This window comes from Acinonyx jubatus, chromosome A2 (genome assembly GCF_027475565.1).
Source record: "Acinonyx jubatus isolate Ajub_Pintada_27869175 chromosome A2, VMU_Ajub_asm_v1.0, whole genome shotgun sequence".
Lineage (NCBI taxonomy): Eukaryota > Metazoa > Chordata > Mammalia > Carnivora > Felidae > Acinonyx > Acinonyx jubatus.
In genome coordinates this window covers 151,618,241-151,646,225 of record NC_069383.1, presented here as the reverse complement: position 1 = coordinate 151,646,225, position 27,985 = coordinate 151,618,241, and the positions used below count along the sequence as shown (strand labels likewise).

General features: G+C 51.7%; 1 protein-coding gene across 2 annotated transcripts; it reads left to right on the top strand.

The window, feature by feature from the left end:
• Positions 1-12: 12 nt before the first annotated feature.
• Positions 13-27,104, top strand: NCAN (neurocan). 2 transcript variants are annotated; one of them, XM_027038466.2, is made up of 15 exons: positions 13-164; positions 4,601-4,680; positions 5,553-5,966; positions 8,471-8,645; positions 8,756-8,883; positions 9,448-9,741; positions 10,630-11,217; positions 11,417-12,880; positions 16,765-16,881; positions 17,926-18,039; positions 19,604-19,762; positions 20,773-20,855; positions 23,125-23,269; positions 23,991-24,173; positions 24,693-27,104. In XM_027038466.2, exons 2-15 carry the CDS (start codon positions 4,608-4,610, stop codon positions 24,836-24,838), a joined length of 4,083 nt encoding a protein of 1,360 aa, XP_026894267.2. In that variant the 5' UTR covers positions 13-164; positions 4,601-4,607; the 3' UTR covers positions 24,839-27,104. The 2 variants fall into 2 exon arrangements, with proteins under 2 accessions (XP_026894267.2, XP_053075553.1); XM_053219578.1 differs by having other exon boundaries at positions 9,448-9,768.
• The last annotated feature ends 881 nt before the right edge of the window (positions 27,105-27,985 follow it).

Here is a 27,985-nt window from a genome sequence, read left to right as displayed (position 1 = left end):
GGGCGCATGCGCAGAGCAGCCCCGCGGCCCCTTTATAAGCGCTGAGGCGGCTCTGGGGCGAGCGGAGCGCAGGGCGCAGGGGCTGGACCCGGCGCGAGCAAGACAAGCCGGAGCGTCCTTTGTGCCGGGCGACCGCCCCGGGATGCGTCCGAGCTAGGAGTCAGGTGGGGGGTCCGTCGTGGGGAGGGGGCCGCGTTGGGGGAGAGATCGGCGGAATTAGAGACGAGCACGAGATTGGGGAGGGGGCCTGGGATCAGAGAGAAGCCCCCAGAACAGGGAGGGGGGCTGAGAGGGGGAGGGGAGACCCAGGTTAGGAAGAGAACGCAAACAGGAGGGCGCTTGGGAATGTCAGGGGGACTCGGATTTGGGGGTCAATCCTTGGGTTGTCCGGAGAATGCGGAGACGATTCCAAGGTGGGGAGGGGGCCGGGCTGGGGGTGGGTCTCAGAATTGGGGAGGGGGCACTGGGAACCAAGGCTAAGGGAGGACACACCGAGTTTAGAGAGAAGAGGGGGACATCCAGATGCTATATGGGGGGGCTCCATAACTGGGCATCCCGGTATCTGAGCTGAGGCACCCCAGGATTTTAAGTGGGGATTCCCAATTTGCAGATGAATGGAGGAATCCAGGCTGGACTGCAGCGGGGAAGGGGGCCCTCCAGGTTAGCCTGAGTTGGATGGAAGGGGGTCTTCCCTGAGTGTGAACAGCAGTGGGGAAGGGGTGCCCTACAGTCTCCCTCTTCTTTTGGCCCAGGTCCTGTCACCACATCCTGATTCAGGGAGGAGGTTCTGGGGCGGGGAGGGGGGGGCTCCATCCCAAGGTGGTCCTTGTTCTTCCCTTGGACTTGGAGTTGGGGTGGTGTCTCTTCTCCCAGGGAGCACACTGGGTCTCCCAGGTGAATGCTGGGTGTGAGTCCCTAAAACCCCAGTTAGAATCCCTAGGACCCATGAGGGGCACCCAGTCCAAAGAGGGGGGCCGCTCCCAGCACCTCCATATCTGACTGTGTCCTCACAGAGGGACACAGACTCTTTCCTCACCCCTTCAGTTCCATCTGCCCATATGGATGCTTGTGAAAGTCCTGGCTTGGTTTGGGGGCACAGGCACCGGGAAGTAGGGGGCTGGGATCCCAGGCCCAGCCTGGGCAGGAACGACCGACCCCCATTTCTGTGCACGGGGCTTTGTTCCTCTCAGCAGCATTAATGGGAGACAGCCAGGACAAGGAGAGGGTTGGCGCTGGGCCCCAGCGGGGGACGTGGGGGAAGGGCAAGGAGGGAGGGGTGGGCAGATCATGGGACCTCAGAACCCAGCAGCCTCGCTGGCTTGTGGACATTCGCAAGTGGAAGGTGCCTCCCCCCCGCCCCCCGCCAGAGGCAGGGGCTTTGTGTGTGTGTGTGTGTGTGTGTGTGTGTGTGTGTGTCTACCCCATGCTGAGAGAGGTTGTGTGTCCATGGGGAGTCTGGGGTCCTCTGTGAGTCTAATGCGACTGAGGTTGTGTCTTTGTCAGGAAACTTGTGGCAGGGGCCACATCACCAGGTGGCAAAATGATGTGTGCCCACCAGTCACCAAGGCCACATTTATCCAGCCTGGTCTGTGCCAGGGGCTGGCATCACCATGTGTGAGTGTCTGTGAGAAACTGTGTCTGACGGTATGGCCTCATCGAGGGGTTTATATGGGGAGGCTCAGACTGTGGGTGTGTGTCTTTGTGCAGAAGACATGCTGCCTGCCTTGTAAGTGCCCATATTGTCTCTCTTTGTTAATGTCACTGTGAATCTGTGTGTGCGCGCGTGTCTCCCAGGCTCTGAGTCTGGGGTTGTGTGGCTGCATGTACAGCAAGGGGCTCCTCTCCATGTGATTGGCGGTGTGGACCCTAAGCATGGCGGTGTGAGATATGGTCTTTGTGCAGAGTTGGGGTGCTAATAGGGGAGATGTTGGGGTTCAGGTCCCCAAAGGGCATCCCGAGATGGTTTACTGAGCCTGGCTTCAGTTCTCTTCTGAGGAGTTCCACGATCATGCCCATACACACAAATATGCCCTGACTCCGAGGCCAGAAACAGACACATGTGCTTACGGCCCCTGCGGAGGGGCCCTTGGACCCACACATCCAGAGACCACAGTGGGTCCCCTATGCTCCACGCAGCGCACGGAGCTGCTGCACACCGATGCACACATCCACACATCACAGGGCACAACTTCACATCCTTGCCTGGACACAGCACCCCGACACACACACCCAGGCACACAAAAATGCCTGCTGGCCAACACACCCACATTCAGTGCCCACTGAGACAGGAGGTGGGTCAGAGGGAGGGACAGGGACACACACACACACACACCCTCCTTCAACACCACCCCTCCTCCAATGCCCCACAGGCCCCTGTTGCATATGCATGAGGCTTATGCATTATTCATGAGGGGACAAGCCCCAGACAGCTGTGTAAATGCTCACCTCTGGCTGCTCTAGGGAGGAAGTATTTTAAGAGAAGGGGTGTGGGTGTGTGAGGGTGCAAGCGGAGGGAACAGAGTGCCTCTGGGAGGGTATGTGTGTGCGTGGGAGGGTGTACCTGAAACTGTCACTGTGTTGGATCACCTCTGTACATTTGCATGTGTACTTGAGGCTTTGTATACAAAAAGCTGATTTTTTAATTTAACATTTCTAGCACCCCACAAGTCTTTGCTCATCCCATCCTCACCGTAACACTATGAGGTACATGTTGGGTGATCCCCATTTTACAGGTGGGGAAAGTGAAGCACAGAGAATGAAGCAACCTGTCTAGGGTCATACAATGTATAGAAAGAGGCAGAGCTTTTTTTTAATTTTAAATAAATTTGGGGTTTGAACTCATGACCCTGAGATCAAGAGTCACATGCTCCTCCAACTGAGCCAGCCAGGTGCCCCTGAATGTAGTCTGTCCTTTTAACCATACAAAGTGTGTGTGTGTGTGTGTGTGTGTGTGTGTGTGTGTGTATGAATTCTGTGAACTCACCCCCTCCTAAGGTCCTCCTTGTCAGGCCTTGTACAGACATCAGAGGATCCTGCACTTGTTCAGGATTCCAAGGGGGAGAAATGAGGACAGCCGGGAATGGAGGCAGAAGTTGCTAAGGTTTACAGGTTGGTAGTTGGGGGCACCATCCCGAGGTCTGGCCTCTGATCCGCTGTGCAGCCCTAGGCAAACTGCTAGCCCTCTCTGGGTCCCGGGTGAAGCTGTGGTGCCGCTGCCAGAGGAAGACAAGGAGACCAAGTGGGCATGTCATTGCTTTGCCTCCCTAGAGTTCAGCACCACGGATAGGGCCCCGGCTGGCCTCCCAGTAGGGACTCTGGGAGCAGGGAAAGAGCACTGGGAATGGGACCAGCTTTCCTCCACAGCCCCCATGCTGGATGCTATCTACACTCCCCTCCTCAGGGCTATTCTTTTATTGGGGGAGGCTGCAAGAGTTAGATTTTTAGAGGATGCCCTAACTTGCCATCTGTCCCCACCTCCTGAGCCCCAGTGAGGGGAGTGGTACAGAGGGGCTGTGAGGCTTTGGGGAGGGACTATCTCCCCAGAGTTTCTGGTCTCTGGAAGAATGTGAGGCCTGGGAGGGCACTGCTATGTCCCGGTGCCTGGATTGGGCCTTACTTACAGTTGGCACTCAGTAATTGTCCATTTTATGGCTGAGGGCCACAACCCCTATAGAAGGCTGGACCCACAACTGGAGTTTCTCTGTGGACCTAGGAGGCATCTTTGCCAGGTGGTATGAAGTCAGGAGGAGGGTGGGGTGGGCAGGGGTGAGGCCCCTTCCTCCAGCTGGGACTTGGCAGCTTCTCAAAAATCCCGGAAACCAATAATAGAATCTTGGCGACAACCAAATCCTGGAATTGAAGCTGAGAATCGTGTCAGTCAGCAAACCCAGATTAAAGGCTGGCTTGGAGGCCAGCCTACTGCGAGGACTGGGGACCTCAGGCTGACTGGGCCTGGCTACTGCCCTCCTGGAATCCTAGTCTTATGGGTGAGGCCAACATGAAAGATGGGATTTTGATCTTGGCTGTGTTAAGGTCAATAATAGTAATAACAACAGCTCAGGGGCACCCAGCTGGCTCAATCAGAAGAGCATGTGGCCCTTGATCTTAGGGTTGTGAGTTCGAGTCCCACGTTGGGCATAGAGATTAAATAAATACATTTTTTAAAAAACAGCTCAAATCTATTCTTTCATGCCAGGCAGTTCTAGGCATTTTGTGCATATTGACTGTATTTACCCATCTATTCCTTCCAACTATCTGATGTTATCCCTAGCTAACCTACAAAGAAACTGAGGCACAGAGAAGCTAATCTACTTGTTGAAGGTCACACAGCAAGGAACAGGCAGATAGACAATACCAGGTCTGATTCTCTTTAACACCCTTACTTCTGACTGTGAAACTTCACTGCTGGGATTCTGAAGTCAGCCGGTCCTGGGTTTGGATCCTGGGTTAACCCTTGCTTGCTGACTGTGTGACCTTGAGTGACACGTTAGCCTCTCTGAGTCTGTTTCTAGGTCTGTAGAATGGGGAGACTTGGTCCTTCCACACTAACTGGGTGGGTTGTACTCACCCCCATTCTCCCTCTGTCTCCATCTTTTTCCAGGTCCAGGATGGGGGCCACGTCTGTCTGGGCCTTGGGCCTCCTGATGCTCCAGATGCTGCTGTTTGTGGCTGGGGAACAGAGTGAGTTAGCTTGTGGGGTGGGAGAGGTTGGGTTCTGGGGGACTGACAAGATGGGGCAGCTTTTTAACTCTAGAGCTTTCTCCTGCTGGTTCCCTGGCTTGGTCTGGAGAATAAAATGAGAATAGATGAAAAAGGTCTTTGAATAGTCAAAAGTGAACAAGACACCTGAGAGGTTATTTTTAGTCATTGCCAGCAGAGGCTGGAGGTTCCTGCCTCTCACTGTTTTGCTGAGCTGAGCTGAAGAGAGAGAGAAAAAATGAAAACAGTGTGGAGATTGATTAGTGATGCCTGTCATGGGCGGGGCAATAGAAATAAGGCATGTATAACTCTCCCTGGCATCTCCCCAGTGATGGTTAAAAGCCCAGGCACTGGAAATTCCCCCTGATTTGCTCTGTGGTTAGGCAAGTACAACGATGTCTCTGAGACTCAGTTTCCTCAACCCTCCAAAAAGACAGTGAGACATGGCTACTTCTGCCTATGGTTATGAAAATCAAATGAGCTGATCGCTATGTATAAAAGTGCCCCTGTTATCAAGAAGGTACTCCTCAAACACATTTTCCTTCTAATGGCTGCTTCTTACTGGACTTTGGGGTTAAGTGACTTTCCCATGACCACACAGTGAGTCAGTGACAGAGTCAAATCCCTGGCAGCCGGGGTCTGGATTTTGAGTGGATGCACCGCTATGAAGGCATGTGACTCCACTTTTGCTCACAGATTGGGGTGCACATCACAGATCTGTTCACTGCATTGTGATATTGTAGGCAACCTAACCTCTCTGGCTTCAGTCTCCTTATCAGTAAAGTGAGAGAAATAGCAGTCTCTGCTGGTCTTTGTCTTTGAGTCAGGTCCTCTTTCCACCTTCTCCACCCCAGGCACACAGGATGCCACTGCTGCTGCCTCTGCTGCCGCCAACAAGGGGCTCCACATGCAGAAGGTGGGGTCGGGGTTGGTTCGGGCTGCGCTGGCAGAGTTAGTGGCCCTGCCCTGTCTCTTCACCCTGCGACCATGGCCAGATGCAGGCCGAGAAGCCCCTCGGATCAAGTGGACCAAGGTGCGGACTGCATCAGGCCAGCGGCAGGACTTGCCTATTCTGGTGGCCAAGGACAATGTGGTTCGAGTGGCCAAGGGCTGGCAGGGACGTGTTTCACTGCCTGCCTACCCCCGGCACCGGGCCAACGCGACGCTACTACTGGGACCACTGAGAGCCAGCGACTCTGGGCTCTACCGCTGCCAGGTGGTGAGGGGCATAGAGGATGAGCAGGACCTCGTGCCCCTGGAGGTGACAGGTCAGTTGAGGACAGGGGAGAGGACAAGGCTGGGAGGGGAGGTGCTGAGCCTGAAGCTCACCCACAGAATGTCACCTTAGAAATCACTCCCTGAACAATGATTCCCTTTCAATTCTTCTGACAAAGTAAGGTCCCAAAGAAAGTCTCCTCCAGTGCTACCCTTTCTTTAATACTTCTCTCTCTTTTATTTAAAAAAAAATTTTTTTAACGTTTATTTATTTTTGAGACAGAGAGAGACACAGCATGAACGGGGGAGGGGCAGAGAGAGAGGGAGACACAGAATCGGAAGCAGGCTCCAGGCTCTGAGCCATCAGCCCAGAGCCCGACGCGGGGCTCGAACTCGCGGACTGCGAGATCGTGACCTGAGCTGAAGTCGGACGCTCAACCGACTGAGCCACCCAGGCGCCCTACTTCTCTCTCTTTTAGCAAAGACAAAGCAGCTTCTGGCTCCATCTATTGTGGACCACAGTATTTTATAGGATTTCATAAGCTTTTTTTTAAAGTTTATTTACTTTGAGAGAGAGACAGACAGAGAGAGAGAGAGAGAGAGAATGCAAGTGAGGGGGGGACAGAGAGAGAGGGAAAGAGAGAGAATCCCAAACAGGCTCTACACTGTCAGCATAGAGCCCAATGTGGGGCTCCAATCCACAAACTTCGGGATCATGACCTGAGCCGAAATCAAGAGTCAGATGCCTAACGTACTGAGCTTCCAGGCACCCCTCCTAACCTTATTATAAGTCCCTTTCATGGTTACCTACTTTCACATAAGACAAAGGATATTGACTTTCTGTTTAAAATAGGAATACAAGGGCACCTGGGTGGCTCAGTCAGTTATGTATCCAACTTTGGCTCAGGTCATGATCTCATGGTTCGTGAGTTCAAGCCCCACATGGGATCTCTGCTGTCCACGTGGAGCCTACTTCAGATCCTCTGTCCCCCTCTGTCTCTGCCCCTTCCCTTCGCATGCTCGCTCTCTCAAAATAAATAAACTTTAAAAAAATAAAATAGGAATACAAATTTCCTTTTACAATAAAATGATGTTTTTTTTAAATAAGAGTGAGGTTTTCTTTTCATAGCCAACTGAAAATATATATTAAGTAAGTAACAGTCCTCAAATACCTGTTTGACCAACTCCTGTATTAAATTCTTTCTGTTGAAATAGCCAGTGTTTCTCTTTTCCTAACTGATCAAGGTGGACAAAACAAAACAAAAAGTTTTTTAATTATGAAAGCAAAGTCCTACTAGCACAGGGGTGGCACAGTAGACGCTCCATAGGTAATTGACAAATGACTCAATTGACAAATGAATGGATTGTTGTGTGTAAAACATCCTGTGGGTTCTTGCTGGGAAGTCGATTTACCTTGACCTATGCTGGCCATGGGCAAATCCCTGAACCACCTGTCCTGGAGCACAGTGTTCTCCCACCCAACAGTGTCTCACTGCATATTTTATGGGGTCAGCCAACTGTCCCTTTTACACGGCCTCGCTGCTCAAAACTGATAAACCTTGAAGAAAACCGATAAGTGATGAAGGAAGTAAAATCTACTTCTGGGATTGTTCAATTCATTCATTCAACTGAACGTGTATTGAGCACCTACCTACCACATGCTAGTCTGGTGCTGGGAACATATTCATAACTGAGATGCAGCCACTGTCTTCCAGGAGCTCGGAGTTTGATAAAATGGAATCGAATGTTTCATTCCTTTGTCTTGCTCAGCCATTTCTTTCATCCTAAATCAGAATTTGAGTCACAGCGAGCCCATTATTTATGCTTCCCATCCTGGCTTACAAGTCACCTCCTCTAGGAGGTCTTCTGTGACTCCATTCCCAGGCTGGGCAAGAACGACTTGATCTCCCATTGCCACCTGTGCTTTCCCTATCAATACATGTACTTAATTCCTTTGTTTTTGTTTTTGTTTTTAAGATTTTATTTTTAAGTAATCTCCACACCCAACGTGGGGCTTGAACTCACAATCCCAAGATCAAGAGTCATATGCTTACCCTGCTGAGACAGTCAGGCACCCCAGCATGTACTTTATTTTTAAAAGGAAGAATCTCCCTCTTCTCCATGCCTCCTGTCACCTCCAAGGTCTAACCCTAGGCATGAAGAGTGCTATCTTTGGAGTCAGATCATCCTGGTTATGAATTTTGGCTGTGCCTCATACTGGCTGTGTGGAACGGAACATGTGCCTCAGCGTCTCTGAGCCTTAGTTTTCTCCTCTGGAAATGGGGATAATCACAGTGTTGTTGTAAGATTTCATTGAGATCTTGCTTATAAATGCTTTCTACATGGTAAACATTAGACACATTTTAGCCCTTTATGGTCATCGTTACCAATTTCCTTATTTAAAAATGGGGTCATGTCAGTCTGGCATGGTACAGGGCAGCATAGGGGAGCAGGTTTATTATTATCAAACTGGGAGAAGGGGCATTCTGCAAGAAGGAGGTCAGTTCTTGAAGATTGCAGCATAAGTCAGCCCCCTATCCTGGATGTTCCCCAACAGGTGTTGTGTTCCACTACCGGGCAGCCCAGGATCGCTATGCACTGACCTTCGCAGAGGCCCAGGAGGCCTGCCGTCTCAGCTCAGCCACCATTGCAGCCCCACGGCACCTGCAGGCTGCCTTTGAAGATGGCTTTGACAACTGTGATGCCGGGTGGCTCTCTGACCGCACTGTTCGGTGAGGGGGTACACAGGGTTGGGACATGGAGACCTAGCTCCTGGGGAAAGATGGTCGTTGGGGGCCCCAGGCGCACATATTTGAGAGGGACCCCCTCCTTGTCTTGTCAGGTATCCTATCACCCAGTCCCGTCCTGGTTGCTATGGCGACCGTAGCAGCCTTCCAGGGGTGAGGAGCTATGGGAGGCGCGACCCACGGGAACTCTACGATGTGTATTGCTTTGCCCGTGAGCTGGGGGGTAAGTCTGGGGCTGGCAGGACCCCCCACCCTCACTTCCCTGAGTACCTATTACCCTCCCCAACCCCCATTCCTCCCTAAGTCCTTGCCTAGCTCTCCTAAGTCTCATCCCTCTATAAACCTGCAGCCGATATCTGGGCTCACCCTTCTCTGAGCTTTCCTTCCCTCCCTGAGCCCCTCTCCTTCTCTGTGCCCCTTCCCTCTCTCTGAGGCCCTGTCTCTTCTCTGAGACTCTCCCCCTCCCTGGCCCCTCTCCCTCTTCCTACCCTTCTCTTACTCTCTCAGCCCCCTCCCCGCGCCAAGATCCTCCCTTTCTCTGGAGCCCAACACACTCAAAGGCCTGTTACCTCATTTGTAAAAAGAAGCTAAGGCCCTCTTCTTCCTAGCACTGCCTGAGAGGTAAAGACCACAGCGCGGGCGGCGGTGCGCACAGCGGCGGCTGTCGCCGCCTTATTTAGCCACCACCCAAACCCGGCCAGGCTGGAGTTCAGAGTGGGACCCCGTTCCCGGGCTTCAGGGGAGAATTCCCCAGGCCCGCTTGACCTTCGCTCGCGCCTTCCCGCAGGCGAGGTCTTCTATGTGGGCCCGGCCCGCCGCCTGACCCTGGCCGGCGCGCGTGCCCAGTGCCGCCGCCAGGGCGCCGCGCTAGCCTCGGTGGGACAGCTGCACTTGGCCTGGCACGAGGGCCTGGACCAGTGCGACCCGGGCTGGCTAGCCGACGGCAGCGTGCGCTACCCGATCCAGACGCCGCGCCGGCGCTGCGGCGGCCCAACCCCCGGCGTGCGCACAGTCTACCGTTTCGCCAACCGCACTGGCTTCCCGGCGCCCGGAGCGCGCTTCGACGCCTACTGCTTCCGAGGTGCGTGTAAGGTCAAGCCCCTGGAAGGTGCGTCCCCTGGCAGCCACGCCCCAAAGCTATACATCCAGGTCAAGGCCACGCCCCTGGGAATTTTCCTTTCTAGTGGAGGCGGAGCCCAGACAGAGGCGAGACACCCTTGGAAATACGCTCTGAGATAAGCCATGCCCTCGGTGAAGCCCACGCCCCTTTCCCTAGGAGCCCCGCCCTGGGGGTAGGATCGGGGCCCGAAAAGGCCAAACTCTGGCGGGGAAGTTCCGTTGAGAGTGAGCTGTATCTCTTAAGGTCCCTGAAAGACACGCTTCTGAGTGGAGCATATTTTAGCTGGAGCCTTGTGCATAAGCATCCCCGGAGGAGGAAGTGCTGTTCCATTAGCCACGGCCCCAAGGCAAGGCCACACCTCCAGGGACTAGGGATGACCCTAGTCCTTGGAGTGGGACCAAAGTTTCAGAAGCTGGGAACCTGGCTCCAAGGACCTAAGACTAATGTGTAAGAGGGAAAAAAATCCCTTTGTAGGAAGGCCACGCTTATTAGGAGCTTCCTCCCCCTGGGGGAGAAGCTATGGTCCAGGTCTGACCTGCCCCCATGAGAATTGGCCACTGCCTGAGCTTTACCCAGGAACCTAGCTGTCTCTTGACCCCTCCCCATGACCAAGTTGACTGACCTTGACAGTGGGCCCCAGCCTGAACAGCAGGAGTGTTAACTTCACACCTTCCTCTCTCTGGGTTTAGGGGGTCCCAGAAACCACGCAGAGATTTTAGAGACAGAGGGGCACAGAGAAACAGAGAGACACAGACGGTTCACGCTGCAGCATGCTAGAGTGGGGGTAAACTTCAGGCAGAACTTCCTGGCCAACCTTCCTAACACAACCTTTTCGGCTTTCTCCCACAGCTCATCATCCTACACCACCACATGGAGACCCAGAGACCCCCTCATCTGGGGATGAGGGGGAGATTCTGTCAGCAGAAGGGCCTCCAGCCCAAGAAGTGGAACCCAGCACTGGGGAGGAGATGGTCACCCCTGGCTTCCAGGAGCCTCTAGTATCCAGTGGGGAAGAAGAGCCTCTGATCTTGGCAGAGAAGCAGGAGTCTCAGGCGACCCGCGGCCCTGCTCCTGGAGGCTTCATGCTAGCCTCAAGGCCCCCCCGGGAGGCTGAAGAGGTGTGGCCGAGCACAGTGGCCCCCAGCCCTAGCAGCCCCAGCACTGCAGTGGGCGCTTACACGGAGGCGACTCCAACTGGCCCCATGCCCAGGAGGAGGGGACGCTTTAAAGGGTTGAATGGGCGCCACTTCCAGCAGCAGGAACCCCACCGAGGCCTGGAGGTGGGGCTTGAGGCCAGCACCCAGGCCCTGACCCCAGAGGCTGCTGGGAATCACGTGGAGCCTCTGCTGGCCACAGGAGCCACAGATGCTTCAGGGGATAGCCGGAGCCAAAGCCCTTGGGCTGTGCTGACCAATGAAGTGGATGTGCCTGGAGCTGGTGAGTGGGGTCCAAGGGAGAGGTGGGACCTGCCTGGGGGTCTGAGGAGGACAGGGGAAGAGGTTCCAAACCCCAGCTGGGTCCTCAGGCCTCACCAAGCCTCAGAAACCCCCTCCTCCTTGGGCCTGGGAGCCAACGGAACTCCACAGAAGGAACTGCTGAGAGATCATTAGAATCACTCTTGTTGATATTGTTGCAGGTTCCCCTGGTGGCAGGAGCCCCCCAGAGCCCTGGCTGTGGCCCCCGACCGTGGCCCCACCCAGCGTCCCAGGCCCCAGCAGCGTTGCTGGCCTGGAACTAGAGGAAGCCAAGGGCCCCAGTGTGAGGCCGGCCACTCCTGAACTGTCCTGGTCTCCCTCAGAGGTCACTGCCCTACAACCCAACCCCTCAGAGGGTCCCAGCAGTGCCCCCTGGGAGGTATCCCCCATGGTCACTTCCCCAGACTTTCCTGTCATGGCCATGCTTCGTGCCCCCAAACTGTGGCTTCATCCAAACCCGACGCCCCTCCCCACGCAGGCCAACAGGGTCAAGGGGCATAGTGAGGCCGTGGCTTCTGTACCACCCTCCCCTGCCTCAGACACTGAGGCTGTCCCCCAGGACCCTATCTATCCAGAAATGCATTCCTTGCCCCTCTCCTCAGGCCCCACAGGACAGGGTAGAGAGGCCACACCCCCGACAGTCCGCGGCCACAGAGCAGGAAGTGCAGTAGCTCCTTTGCAGACAGCCACAGACACACAAGCCAGTCCTAACTCTCCCAGGGCAGACTTGGGAGAAATTGGGGGGACCAGCCCTACTGGGCCCAGCAAAGCTGAGCGCCCCAGATCCAGTCCACAAGCTGCTGTGGACAGGAATGTGGCGGAAGATTTCGCCGCCACTGAGACTGCCACTGAGCCCACGGGAGTGAGAGACATCTCGGGGTCTGAGTCTGGGGTCTTCGGCACAGCAGAAAGCCCCACTTTTGGCGCTCAGGCCACCATGGACAAGGCACAGGGCACGTGGCCCTCACTGCACAGTGAAGGGCTGGACTCCCACCCCCCATCTGCACCCTCGGGTGTTCCTAGAGTCCTCTTGATTCCTGGGGTCACCCCAAGTTTGGAGCCTTGGGCCACTATAAATGGAGAAGCCGTGGTGGGGCCCACAGATTCCACGGCCACACTGGCCCCCAGTGATGCTGGTGGGATTTGGGCACCTGGATCCCATGTGGTTGAGGGAGCTGAAAGCCCCACCCTGAGCCCTCGAGTGGCCGTGGATTCAAGCGTAGTGATGTCCCTCATGTCTGTGGACCAAGGGGACAAGGCTGGAGTCCTGGCCATGTCCACAGTGGCCTCCTCGAGCTCCCAACCCCATCCAGAGCCGGAGGGCCAGATGGTGACCCAGGGAATACTGGGAGCCTTGGCGCCTTCACAGGACAGCAGCCCCCCAGGGGAGCCTGTTTTTCCTCCTTGGACACCAACGGCAGCCAGCACGGACAAGCCTGTCTCAGTTTCCTCAGGAGAGCCTACAGTGCCGGGTGACTCTCCCAGCACCCCACTGCCGGCCTCCCTGGGCCCAGAGGAGTTTGAGCTGGAGGTCCTTTCAGGGAGCCCAGGTGTGGAGGGCTTCTGGGAGGAGGCAGCGAGTGGAGAAGAGCCGACCCTGCCAGCAAATGGAAGTACAGAGGAGGGTGAGTTCAAAGCTTGTGACCTCATCCAGCCCACTGTTGTCAGGGCTTGGGGACAGGGGCTGGGGCGCCCAGATCTGGGAGGAAGGATTGTCTTGGGGGGCCTGGGAAGGTTTCTAGCAGGGGATGATGCTGGAGATGGGAGCTCACTAGGCAGAGTTGAATTGCGGAAAGGGTGTTCCTGGAAGAGACCAGGAACCTGGGCTGGAACACCAGCCCGGGCAAAGGCCAGGAGGTGAAGTTACACCTTAGTTTTGATGCACAGCGAGGGGGGAATAACGAGGCGTTGGGTGGAGTTTGATTTGGGGGATAAACCATGTTCATGTCCACTCTGAGCCAGACGGTGCTGTGCAATACTGGGGTCTGGCCTCCAGTGAAGCCTCAGTCTGGGAAGACAGAGCTGGACACAGGCACCCCGACGCGGGGCTGGAGGGAGGAAGCGTGACAAAGAGGGCTTTCTGTTCAAGTGGGAATTGCAACTGGGATTCAGTGATGGTGGATTGTCAGGGGGGCCTCGAGCCACAGGGAAAATGGGTGCTGGGAAGGGGCAGGAGGGGTGGACATCACCCCCGTTTTATAGAAAGCAAAATAAGGCTTAGGGAGGTATGACTGCCTCCTAGTCAGTGGCCAGTGGCCAGACTTCAATCAGAGCCCAAGTCTGTGGAAGCCTTAACTGTTCTGTGCCTAGTGGAGTCCAGAGAAAGCCAAATGCCCTGTTTCCCTGGGGCTAGGTCTGCCCACTAGCTCAGCCTGCAAATTTTGGCTTTTTTTTTTTTTTTTTTTTGGTCAATTGAGCTTTAAAAAAAAAAAAGCAGCAGCAGCTAATTAAAAAACACTTATTCTGAGTTGCAAAACACTCTTATTAACACAATTGGTTTTACACTTGCTCCTTTTTTTGAAGGCAAGGTGTAGTGGCAATGCAAATAGCAGATGCAGGGTTTCGTAGCCCACCCTGTCACCTCCGGCCCACCCTGTCACCTCTGGGGCCGTCTCCAGGACTACAGCCTTTTTTCTTAGATGCCCAGGAGGCAAGCAGACCCTGGGCAGGGGCGCAAGCGTCACTAAAGACTGCATGCTTGGCTTGTTCTAAGCACTTTACTGCAACCAACTTGGTGAATCCTTATGATGTCCTTGTGGAACAAGTTCTAGTAAGATCCTCACTTTACAGATGGAGAGACTGAGGCACAGGGAAGTCAGATGACTTGTGCGGAACCTTGCAGCCCGAGCAGTGTAAATGATAAGATTTGAATCCAGGCCATCTGACAACAGTCTGTCTCAAACACTAGGTCATACAATGCATATTTCATTGGTATAAAAAACAAACGCCTGAGGTCTTGAGGAGGGGGTGAGCTCATCCAGGGAAGGAGCAGAGAAGAGACTGGTGGGCGGGATGGGCAGAGGGAAGGAAGCTCCAAGCCAGAGGAGCTAGAAAGGGGTGAACGGAGATGTGGGAGGACAACCATATATAGGGGTGCTAAGGAAAGTGCTTTAGGTGGAGCCCCTAAGACTACAGCTGGATTTGTCTTGGACCTTGCTGCTTTCTTGGCTCTAGACTGAAGCCAGCGGCAGCCTGGGTGGAGGGAGGCAGCCAACGCTGGGGGAGACCCAGGCGCCTACCCACCCGCCTGCTTGTAGCAGAAATGCTAATGAAGCCAAAAATAAATGCAGCACCAGTGAGCGACTGAGTCACCGCCAGCCCGTGGGTAGGTGTCAGCAGCTCAGGGCACCTGGCGGGGCTCACGCGTCCCAGCACCCAGCAGCCCCAGGCGTGTGCACACACGTGCAGGGGTGATAGCAGGGACAGATACACCAGCCCCAGGCCCCTCTGGGCCCACCACCCCCCGGGACAGGCTCCAACCTCTACAGAAGGGCCAGGAGCTATCTTCATGTCATTCAGTTAATGAGCGATTATTGAGGGCCCGCTGTGTTTCAGGCCCCATTTTGAGACCAGGTCCCTTGTCCTGTGGAAGCTGACATTCTAGGGCAACATTCTAGAACTTTCCCAGCGATGGAAATGTTCTGGAGCTATGCTGTCTAATATGGGCGCAACCAGCCATGTGTGGTTACTGAGCCCTTGAAATGTGGTTAGCGTGACTGAGAAACTGCCTTTTTACTTTTATTCCATTTGAATTTAAACTTGAATAGCTATATATGGCTGCCGTGTGGAACATCACTGCTCTGGGGGAAGGTGCTGACAAATAATGATGATCTTAGTAAATAAGCAAATTACATTGGAAGTTAGAAAGTGATATGGGCAAAAGAGAAAAGTAAACCAAAGGGTGGGGGATGCCCATGGGTGTTTTCTAGTTTTAGAAGCGGGGGTCAGAAAGGCCTCTCTAACCAGATGAAATTTGAGCAAGGCTGAAAAGGGGGAGGGAGGAGCCATGCAGAGATCTAGGGGAAGAGCATTCCAGGCAGAGGGAATAGCCTGTACAAAGGTCCTGAGGCAGGCCTCTGCCTGGCATGTAGTAGAACAGCAGCGCCAGTATGGCTGGAGCAGAATGAGCCAGGGGAAGAGAGGAGGAGGTAGGGCAGGGAGATGTTGGGAAAAAATCACACAGGGTCCCATGGGCTGCAGTGAGGACTTTGGCTTTTCCTCTGAGGGTATTGGGGTAGCCATGGAGGGACCTAGGCAGAGGAGGGACATGATTTAACTCAGGTTTACATAGGCTACCTCTGGCGACTACAGGGAGAACAGGGATCAGACGGCAGAGATCAGACCAGGGAGGAGGCTACTGCTTATTACCATCTTAATATCTTGCGAGGCCTTGGGCCAAGAAACAAATTCAGAAACAAATTCTAGGTTATAGGAGTTGGAGAGGGGGACCTTAAACTGGGCTTCCAGGACAGAGCCTGGGAGGCCAGTCTTGGTTCTTGTACTGTTCTGCTGTGTGGCTTCGAGCCAGGCCCTGCTCTTCTCTGGGCCTTGGTTCTGGTGTCTATGCAGTGGAGGATTGGACGCTGCCCTGATAAGGGATGGGGGTTGGCTGGGATAGGATGAGAATTCTCGCTCTGTGCCTCCCAGGCTCCAGGGTGGAGACCACCCACCAAGGCATCGGGGCCTCTGAGATGGGGAGGGGAGACTCAACTGCTTCCAGGGAAGCCCAGCTGAGGGGGGACATGGTGGGGGAGGGGGACAAGGACACATACTCCTCAATGCTCCCTGAGTGCCAAATCCATACAGAGCAATGCTGAGACCTCTGAAGATGCCTCAAGCTGATATAGACAGAGCTGGACATGGCATTATGGTCAAGACCGGGAGAGGGACGAACTGTTTTGATTTCTATTTTGTGGATGAGGCAACTGAAATTCAGAGAAGTAATTTGTCCAGGGTCCTTAATGAGTGGCGGAGTCAGGGATTGAACTAACCTCTCTGATTCCAGAGCCCGTGGTTATAACTACAATAATCCAGCACCTCTCCAACCACTGCATCAAAAAAGACTGAGCCACCAGAATGAAGGAGGTGATAGTTCTCACTCTTGGCTAGTGCTGTTCATACCCTACCTGGGACCTTACCTCCACCTCTGTGCTCCAAGTTGTGAGAAGTGCAATGACCATCAGGCCATGTCCAGAAGAGAGGGACAAGTCAGGGAAGCACTTAAATCCATGCTCTGGGAGACTTCCCAAAAGAAGCTTTAGGAAGCCAGTTCCACTACAGTCTGTTTCCATAAGCAGAGTGGCCCGCAGATGCTCTGGGGCAGTTCCTGAAAGGAATAAGCTCCTCATTAGAGGAGAATGCAAGAAGAAACTGACAACCGCAACTGCCTATTGGGAAGTTATAGAGGGGACTCCACAGAGAGGGTTTGGGGGAGTCTTAGGTCTGGATGCCAGGAAGGCAGACGACATGGTGGCCTGCCTCCTCTCTACACTGCCTGTCCATCCTGCAGCCCCCTTGGATCCCTGCGAGAACAACCCTTGCCTGCATGGGGGCACCTGTAAAGCCAACGGCACCATGTACGGCTGTAGCTGTGACCAGGGCTTCGCCGGGGAGAACTGTGAGATTGGTGAGTGCCCCAGACTCAGGATCTGAACCTAGACTTGTTTGGATCAGAACCCGGGGGTCTACCTCAGCAGCCATCCCCATGAGGACTGAGGGATAAAATGCTGGCTTCAGATGCTCCCTTCTCCTCCCTGTTTCTTTGGATCCAGTAACTCAGTCCCAATTAGGTGAACCAGCACCAAACAGCTGAGCTCTTGTCCCTGGTACCATGGCTCAGGTGTCCTGCCACCCATCACTACCAGGCAGAGATGAGAGGAAAAGACAAATGATAAGGCTCAGATTCCTCCCTGATCCAAGGGGGTTCTTCCTAGCCCCAAAGCTCAACACAGGGAATATGACAAATTAGGAAATCTTAACAATAAATATAAATGACATAAATCTTGAGCCCTGCACATTATTTCATTTCACAACCATACTAATTATAGAATTATAACAATAAATATAAGCAATGTAATTTCGTGAGCTCTTCCATGGACCCTCCACCGACAACCACTCTTGAGGAGGTGCTATTATTATCACCATTTTGCAAAAACGAAAATGAGTCCCAGAGATGGGAAGTGACTTGCCCAAGTCACTCAGGCACAATCTACACAGAAATTGGTTGAATGAGAGCTCAACTGATATCTAGTTCAACTGATTTCTAGCTCTACCTACAAACAGCTTTGTGCCTCTGTGCAAGTCCTTGCAAATGTTATGGAACTCAGTTTCCCCAAGTTCCACATTCTGGTAGGACCCTCCATCTTCAACATTCTAGGAGTCTGTTTGCCAGAGTATAACCTTCACTCTTCTGAAGGCCAGTGGAGCATTCCACACACTCTGGCTCTCAGCTGGCCCAGTGGCATCTGCTCTCATTAATGCTAATTCATGCTAATTGTTTGAGGTTCCACCCCCTTGGCCTCCAGAGTCATTGGGCCATCTGTGCAGACCACCGTTGCTTCACTCAGGTCCAGGATGGATGGTAGGACCATGACCTCATCTTCTGCCTGGTTCCTTGTGGGGACTGGGAGCCAAGGGGAGGCTGACCTCTAACTCAGTCCCACCCCTCCAGATATTGATGACTGTGTCTCCAGCCCATGTGAGAACGGAGGCACCTGCATTGATGAGGTCAACACGTTCGTCTGCCTTTGCCTCCCCAGCTACGGGGGTAGCCTCTGCGAGAAAGGTGAGTCTCTACCGAGACCCCAGAAATAGTACCAAGAGGGGGCTGGTTGCTGGGCCACATGTTTCTCACATATGCTTCAGGTCTCCATCTCTGTTTCTGTGGCCGTGAGTTGAACAGATGACAAATTGTTGTTTGGGGATAAAATTCACGTAACATAGAATTAACCTTTTTAGAATGTACAACTCAGTGGCATTCCGCGCATTCACAATATTGTGCAACCACCACCTCAAGCTATTTCCAAGACATTTTCATCACCCCAAAAAGGAATCCTATATCCATTAGCAGTCACTCCCCATTCCATCTCCCTCAGCCCCTGGTAACCAACCACTAATCTACTTTCTGTCTCAATGGATTTGCTGGTTCTGGATGTTTCATATAAATGAGGTCATGCACTATGTGTCATTTTGTGTCTGCTTTCTTTCACTCAGCATGATGGTTTCCAGATTCATCTACATTATAGTGTGTATCATTGCTTCATTCTTTTTTATGGCTGAATAATATTCCATTGTAAGGAGATATCACATTTTCTTTATCCGGTCATTGCTTGGTGGATATTTGGGTTGTCTCCCCCTTGTGGTTAATATGAATAGTGCCACTATGAACATTCGTGTGTAAGTTTTTGTTTGGACAACGTTTTCCTTTTTTCTCCCCCCATCCTTTTTGGTGTATATTCAGTAGTACAATGGCGGGATCGTATGGCAATTCTGTGTTTAACATTTTGAGGAACTACAAGGCTGTTTTCCACAGTGGCTGCACCATTTTACATCCCTGCCAGCGATGTACAAGTGTTCCAATTTCTCCACATCCTTGCCAACGTTTGTTATGTTCCTTTTTTTAAAAAATTTTTGTTTTAAATGTTTATTTATTTTTGAGACAGAGAGAGACAGAGCATGAACGGGGGAGGGGCAGAGAGAGAGGGAGACACAGAATCTGAAGCAGGCTCCAGGCTCTGAGCTGTCAGCACAGAGCCCGGCACGGGGCTCGAACTCATAGACCGTGAGATCATGACCTGAGCCGAAGTCGGAGGCTCAACCGACTGAGCCACCCAGATGCCCCATTTTTTTTTTTAATTCTATCCATCCCAGTGGGTGCGAAGTAGTGTCCCATCATGGTTCTGATTTGCGTTTCCTAATGACTAACCATATTGAGCATCTTTTCATGTGTTTATTGGCCATCTGTATATCTTTCGCGGAGAAATGTCTATTTGAGCCTTTTGCCGGGAGAGAAATTTTAGGGCTTCCTGAGACCATCTCCTGAGTTCCCAGGTCCACACAGAGGGTGTGGCCAGATCAGAGGAAACATCAGAGTTGGGATGAGAGGGATGGGTGTAATGATCTTCAGGTGAATATCTTCCTGCGACAGAGAAAGAAGTGAATATGGGGGGGAGAGGTAAAAAGGGTGGGGGGACAGAGCCTCAGGAGGATGGGGGGAGGAAGAGGGGTGATCTGGCCCCACAGTGACCTTGGTTTTGGCCTTCTCTCTGGTGCGCTGGCTGTGCTCATGACCAGCAGGGCAGGCCTGGACACAAGGCCAGTCTCCCTCACGCTCCCATCCCACCTCCCAGACACAGAGGGCTGTGACCACGGCTGGCACAAGTTCCAGGGCCACTGCTACCGCTACTTTGCCCATCGACGGGCGTGGGAGGACGCCGAGAGGGACTGCCGCCGCCGAGCGGGCCACCTGACCAGCGTCCACTCACCCGAGGAACACAGCTTCATTAACAGTAGGGACTCTGGAGTGGGCGGGGTGGCCCTTGCAGTCCCTTTGCCAGGGCATCCCCTAGGGTCCTGAAGACACTACCTTTCTGAAGCTGTGTTTATTAATGCTAGCCCTGACCACTTGAATTCATATGTCCATTTATTCACTTGTTATTTCATACTTCACTTCATTCATTAACTCACCAAATATTTACTGAGTTTCTGCTATGTGCCAGACACCGTTCCGGGCATTGGGACACAACAGTGAGTGAGACGCATATTGTCCTGTCTGCAGGGATTGACATTCTTGTAAGGGCTATAGGCGAACAAGTAAATATCTAATTAAATAAGTCTATACTATAATTTAGCTGGTCCTAAGTGCACTGATGACAAGTAAAACAGAGCCAGGGGAAAGAGGGCAATGAAGAAGCGTCTGTGATGTGGGGGATGAAATGAGGAAGGAGCTCTGCATAAATCTAGAAAAAGAGTGTTGCATCAATTAAATCTGGCATTTATTGATTTATTCATTATCCCTCTGCCATTTGTTCATCCATCCAATGATTCACATTTCCCCCATCCCATCCCCTGTTAATTCTTTCATTTGTTAATTCCCTGGTTCCTTCATTTTTGTTTTCTCCCCTCAATGTAATCAAACACATGCTTATCCTTGAGGACACTCAGTGACTGACTCCCTCACTAGGTCTCACCCGCCTGCCTGGTCCAGCCCGGCCTGCTGGCTCTCCTATTCTTTCCTCTAATTTCTGCAAAACCTGATGAGGCTCTGTTTATTCCTCCCTGTGGCTATTTGTTTAAGCCACTAATCGTGGCAAGACTGGAGCCTAATTCCAGCCCTTTTCATGCCCCTCCCACCCTCATCGGCTTGGGAAGGGGGGGGGGGGGACACCGCCTTCAGCCCACACAGAGGCTGGGGGAGGGGCTGGGTCTTCCCCTCCCATACCTTCCACCCCTCCTCCGGCCCACAGCCTAGGCTGGGGGAGGGGTGGGCACCCAGCCCTCAGGATGCCCCACCTCGCAGGCTTTGGGCGTGAAAACACTTGGATCGGCCTGAATGACAGGATCGTGGAGAGGGATTTCCAGTGGACGGACAACACGGGGCTGGTGAGTGGCAGGAGCCAGGCTTGGGTCTCCCTAGAACAATGGGATGTGTATAAGCCGCGTGGGCTCTGTGCTCTGGCCTGACTTTACCCTCTTGTGCAAATCAACCATGAAAGTTCCTCGTGGCTCTGAGATTGGGAAAGGAGCTTCAGCGAAGTTCCAGGTCACCCTTGACTTCCCAGCCCTGTAAACACCCGGCCCACCCAGTGACTGAAGTTATAAACGTAGGACTAGGGCCTGAGGTCTCCTCTTGCTCGCTGCCGGGTCCTCCAGCCATGGACTTTAAGATATTCCCATTTCCCTACAGCCCCCTGCCTGACCAGCCTCCCTTATCACTCACTGGGACCCCTGCAGCAGCCCCCCAAAGCCCCACCTTCCAAAACACACGCTTGCTACCTACCTTCTAGCCCCTCCACCTGGCAGCCAGGCGGACTTTTTAAAAAATTGTGGTGAAATTCATATAACATAGAATTAACCATTTTAAAGTTTTCTTTTTAAAAAAAAATGTTTATTTATTTTGAGAGCACACGATTGGGGGAACAGCAGAGAGAAAGGGAGAGAGAGAGAATCCCAAACAGGCTCCGTGCTGTCAGCAAGGAGCCTGACGCATGGGGATCGATCTCAGGAACCGAACGATGAGATCATGACCTGAGCCGAAAGCAAGAGTCAGGCACTTAACCGACTGAGCCACCCAGGTGCCCCCTTTGAAACATGTTTTATTTAACTAATCTCTACACCCAGCGTGGGGCTCGAACTCATGGCCCGGAGATCAGGAGTCGCATGCTCTTCCGACTAAGCCAGCCAGGTGCCCCCAAATTAATAATTTTAAAGCGTATAATTCAGTGGCATTTAGTATTTTCACAATGTTGTGCGGCCATCGCCTCCATCTGGTTACAGAATGTGTCCACCCGAAAAGGAAAACCTATACATGGGGACCTTTTCAAAATCATAGATCAGGATTCTCCCTGCTTCAAGTCCTCTCAGGCTCTCTGTTGTTCTCAGGATAAAAATTCACCTCTTCCTGCGGTGAAACACAGTCTGGCGGGCCCACAAAAAGTTAAAGTCAAACACAGAATTGCCACGTGACCCAGAAACTTCGCCCCCGGGTAGATACCCAAGAGAAGAAAGAAGGTCTTTCACTCAGATATTTGTCCACTCGTGTCCACAACAGTACTCGTCACAGTAGCCAAAAGGTGGAAACAACACAAATGACCATCAAAAGATAAATGCATGAACAAAATGTGGTCCATCCAGACGATGATTACTATTCAGGTAAAAAGCTGATATGTGCTACCATGCGGATGAAATTTGAAAACCTGCTCGGTGGAAAAGGCCAGAAGGCCACAGAGTGTGTGATTTCGTTGACGTGAAGTATCTAATATAGGCAAACTCGCAGGGACAGAACGTGGATCAGTGGTTGACAGGGCCTGGGGGCAGGGCAGAATGGGGCGCGATCGCCATTAGGGAGAGAGTTTCTGTTTGAAGGGACAAAAAGGTGCTGGGATTAGACAGTGGTGACAATTGCACAACATTGTGGATCTTATTAATGCCAATGAACCGGACACTTAAAAATGGTTAAAATGGCCAATTTTACGTTATATGTATGTTACCACAGTTGCAAAGCGTCCACCTCCTCGGGCCGCCTGGGTGGCTCAGTTGGTTAAGTATCTGGCTCTTGATCTCAGCTCAGGTCTTGATCTCGGGGTTGTGAGTTCAGGCCCTGCATTGGAGCCTGCTTTAAAATAAAAAATAAGAAAAAATCCACCTCCTCTACCGCAAGAACTGGCCCTTGCCCACCCACACTCCCCAACTCAGTCTAGCAGCTCCAGCCCCGCTGGCCTCTGGCCTCTGTTCTGTTCCTCAAACAGGATAAGCACCGCCCTGCCTCTGGGCCTTTGTGCTGGCTGTTCCCTCTGCTTGGAATTCTGTTCCCTTCCTGCATCATTTCTACCCTTGAGTCTTCAGCTATCCACTTGTATTCTCCGGGAATCCCTCCTGGGCCTTTGCTCAACTATGTATCTCCGAGTGACCTAGGTGGAAAATTAGACTGTCAGGGAGAAAGGAAGCAGGTAGGAGGGCCAAGGAAGAGGGCACTGCAGCCTTGCAGCCAGAGGAGGGGTGACTCCGGGTGCAGTGGAGGCCACCATCCGGCAGAACGGTGCCCGTTGTAGAGATAGAAACACTGAGGCCTTCAAGTTTGAGTAGGCTGGCCAGGGGAGTCCTGCAGTAAGCAGTGACAGAGTCTCAGCCTCTCTGCTCCCTATTCCTGCAGCAATATGAGAACTGGCGGGAGAACCAGCCTGACAATTTCTTCGCGGGTGGGGAGGACTGTGTGGTGATGGTTGCACATGAGAGCGGGCGCTGGAACGACGTTCCCTGTAACTACAACCTCCCCTATGTCTGTAAGAAGGGAACAGGTATGCCGCTACCCTCCCCACCACTTGCCTCTGCCTTTCACGGGGCCCTTGTTCTCTTTCAATGTGTAAATGTAAGTCAGCCCTGCCCAATTTTCACTACAGTGCTGTGGGAGAGTGCCCATTTTTTCCCCGACCTTTGTCAACTCTGTGTGTTCTCCAATCTTTTGTTCTTTGTTCATCTGGGCGGTGAAAAAATAAGATCTACTTGTTAGGGGAGTTTGCGTGCCCTTAAGGATGAGAATAACTGACTGTTCATAGGTTCATAAGCTATTTGGATGTATTTATTTTCCTGCGACCTGTAAGTTCACCTCCTCTGCATAACGTTCTATAGGTTTGTTGGTCTTATTGGTTTGTGAGAGCTCTTTACATATTAAGGGAACACTTATATGCGTTCTCGTGTCCACCTTTCTGTTATACTTTTGCTTATTCTTACTTATGTGTCCGTGACAGTTTTCATGTCCTTTCTTCCTTTCCTTTACTCATATTATTCTTATCTCCCACCTTCGTTGCTATTATGCGTAAGGATTAAGGAGGATGGGATATGTCCAGGAGGTTCCTGCCCCTAAGGATCTCCTGGGTTAGGTAGAGGAGACAGACACTGTCACTTCAATTGAGTAAAGAGCAGGACCTGCTGATGGGTATAATTATTCCCAAGAGAAGAAACCAGTTCAGCCCCAGACTTGATGGTCACTTCCCTTACCAGTGGTTTCTCTGTCTCCAGTGCTGTGTGGTCCCCCTCCAGCAGTACAGAATGCCTCACCCATTGGTGCTCGCAAGGCCAAGTATAATGTTCATGCCACTGTACGATACCAATGTGATGAAGGATTTACCCAGCACCATGTGGCCGTCATCCGATGCCGGAGCAATGGCAAGTGGGACCAGCCCCAAATCGTCTGCACCAAACGTAAGTGGCTGTCCCCAGACACCCCAACGCAGGTTTCCAGTTATTTGTAGTCTCCAATTAAAATGTCATATTACTGGGGTGCCTGGGTGCCTCAGCCAGTTAAGCATCCGACTTCAGCTCAGGTCATGATCCCACAGTTCATGAGTTCGAGCCCCACGTCAGCCTCTGTGCTGACAGCTCAGAGCCGGGAGCCTGTTTCGGATTCTGTGTCTCCCTCTCTCTCTCTCTCTGCGCCCCTCCCACTTGCACTCTGTCTCTCTCTCTCAAAAATAAATGAACATTAACAAAAATTTTAGAAGCAAAAAACAAACAAACCAACAAAAAACCCCCGTCATATTGCTACACACTTTCATCTGGCTGAATGTCTGCCTGGTAATGCAGCCTTGCAGATAAGTGAGAACTTACCAGCCTGCCTGGTGTTTCCTTCGTTTCTCCTTCCCATGAAGAGGCCCGCTATATCAGGCCACCCGCCTCTCACCACCTTTTGCCACTTCCTTGTCCTCCCTCACTTCCCTGCAGCCAGACGGTCCCATCGGATGCGGCGACACCATCACCACCACCAGCACCATCACCAGCATCACCACCATAAATCGCACAAGGAGCGCAGAAAACACAAGAAACACCCAGCAGAGGACTGGGAGAAGGAAGAAGGGAATTTCTGCTGAAGAACCAGGCAAAAGGAAGCACAACCCCTTTCCCACACCTTCCCTGGAGCCTTCACCTGGGGAGACAGAGCCCAGAGAAAAACAAGAGGGTCTGGAAGTCCCTGAGCCCCAAACCACACCCCCCCCACCTCCACAATCCTTTGTAAAAAGCTCCTCTCTCCTCTTTCTTACATACACAAGGTCCTCTTGGCAGGCATAGCCATGTATCTGAAAAGTCAGTTCTAGTCAGGCTGAACTCTGGGACCATCTCCCAGTGAAGGGAAGCACAATCAGCAAAGATCATTCTTTGCATTGGTTAAGTCTTTTGTTGGCAAGGCTGATTACCAGTTGTTGAAATAAGGCTTTGATGAAGGTGCAAGAGTGTATGTTTGGGTTCACACTAAGGAATTGCTTTTCACACCAGAAGATCAGGCTTAGTAAACTGTCAGATGTGCAGGTTTACTAAATGCAGGCTGAAGCTTTTAGTTAAGGTCATTGGCTTTGGGAATAGAAAACTCCATGGAAGCACACTGCTTGAACTTGACAGCTGTCTTCCTTCACCCTGGACTTCAGCGCAAGTTCCTTCTCTGGTCTTGGTGGATAAATGGAATATGGAATTCCTATGTACTGAATTTTAGGAATGTTTTTAGAATAACCTCCTTCTGTGCCCTCAGAGTTGGGGTCAGAATAGTCAGAGCAATATACGGGAATAGAAGGAAGGTGTATTGCTTACCCTCCCAGGTCTAGTCCAGTGCTGAGATTTGGTGGTTCTGTACGTGTGGTGAATCTCTCTCACACACACAGATGAGAGGATGTTTAGGGCTTGATGAGCCCAGATTTCTTCCCCCTCCATCTCTCAGGGAGACAAAGAACCTCCTTCCTGGATCAAGGAGGTGCCAAGTTTTCTAGCTCAGTGCCCATCCCCGTCCCTCCAGAGACATTGGTAGTGCCCCTGCCCTGGGTCCTGCCCCCACTCCTGCCCCATCCCTGTCTTCATTCATTGCCTGGTGGACTAGAAATGCTTAAAACTTGAAGTAGTAACATCTTCCTGCGGTCATGTTGTAGCGAAATGCACAGTGTTAAAAACTGAAACACACACACACACACACACACACACACAGACACACACATTTTTCTCTCATTGCTTTTTAAAAATCTTTTAAGTGGGAAAGAACTGACTAAATCTGTTCCCCAATTGGCAACCTGTAAAATAGTTCTCCAAGCCAGAGGCCAGGATTCAGCTCCTTGATCTCTGGCAGGGAAAACCCCATGGTATCCTTCATGTTTTGTCCCCTCTGAACTCCTCTCCTCTGGGAAAAGTCTGTGGATCTGTGTTAAAAATTACAGTGGGGAATGGCCCTCTGCAAGAAAGAAAAATAAGAAAGTAGATGGTCCAAGGGCTCAGTAGAGAAAGAAATGTGTTGATTGAGCCTATATTCCTCCTGGGAAGGAATAATCATAGCCGACAACTATGGAGTCTATACTGTGCTAAGGACTCCCACACTATCTCCTTGAATCTTCTCAACAGCCCAGTGATTTTGGAACTATTATTTCCCCATTTTACACATAACAAGAGTGAGGCTCAGAGAAGAGAAAGGCACTGGTTTGAATCCACAGCCAAGACAGGAGAAAGGATTTGGTCCTTCATCTGTCTGATTCCAAACATCGCTTTTACTTTGGGGGAATGGACTGAAGCATAATTATACTCTCTCATATGCACAGGCAGATTTAGGAAAAGATTGAGAAGTGCAAACTAGACCCTTATCCTTGACCATGGTCTTCAGTCTTCCCCGCTATAGACATTATCTCCTGCTCCACCTTATAGTTATAGAGAAAGCCCAGGGATGTACATTTGCCTTCTTGCTTTGATAATTTTTTTTTGCTTTTAAAAATATAATAACACATCTTCAATAATTCATGTCATAAAATAATTTTCCTTTGGGGGTGGTGCTTGGGGGTGCGGCTTTTTTTTAGCGGGGGGCTTGGTTTATGCTCCCTGCCCTTGGCCCCCTTAGTCCCTTGCTCGGCCTCCACCCAGCTCCCTGGTGGGAGGGGGCTATGGTCTTTTCTAAAGTGGGTGGTTTGTCTTTTAGTCTTTCCCTTTGGGATGTGCGTGTGTTTGCGTGTGCCGCGTGCGTGGCATGCGTGTGAGTGTGTGCGCGCGTGAACAGCTTCGGGTTCTGCTGGTTTCGCTGTGAGCTGCAGTGTTCTGTGGGTCTGTGGTATCTGACACTGTGGATATTAATGTACTTCTTGGACATTTTAATAAAATTTTTTAACAGTTCCACCTGCCTGTCGCCTCCTGAGACCTTTCTTCATTAATTTACTCAGCAACTACTTGCTGAGCAGGTATTATAAGCCAGGTACTGTGCTGTGTGCTGGGGAGATAATGGTGAACAAGACAGACATGCCCCCGGGAGGTGGTCAAGAAAGGCTTCCAAGAGGAGGTGGATGGGATCTAACAGAGGGGTAGTGTTAACTAGATGAGGAGTGGAAAGAAAGGAAGACACTTTCAGGCAGAAGAAAGAGGCAAATATCCTCTTCCAGAAGGGACATGGGCTATTTGAGAAACAGCAAGGAATCCATAGTGGCTGGAGCAGAGTGATAGAGGTTGATCGTAGGAGGAAATGAGGTCAGAGACACAGGGGATGGACTACTCAGGGCCATATGGGCTGTAGTGAGGAGTTTAGGCTTCATTCTAAAAGCAATACTGACAAAAACCAAAAAAAAAAAAAAAAAAAGCAAAACAAAAAACATAAATGAGGTCAAAAGGTAAATGCCAACTTGGAAACAAATTTTCAAATCAAAGATAAAAGACTTGTGTTAATATATAAAGAGCTCCTACAATTCAATAGGAAAAAAAGACTAATAATCCAATAGCCAAATAGGCAAAGGATATGAATAACATGTTCACAGAAAAGGAAATACAGATGCTCTTAAACTACAACATATATTCAACAAAATAATACACATTTTGCAGGAACATCAGGATGAACAAAGAAGAGCATTTTTAAAAATTTTGCTCAATGTTTATTTATTTTTGAGAGAGAAAGAGAGAGCAAGTGGGGAAGGGGCAGAGAGAGGGAGACAGAATCTGAAGCAGGCTCCAGGCTTTGAGCTGTCAGCACAGAGCCCGACGTGGGGCTTGAACTCACAAGCCATGAGATC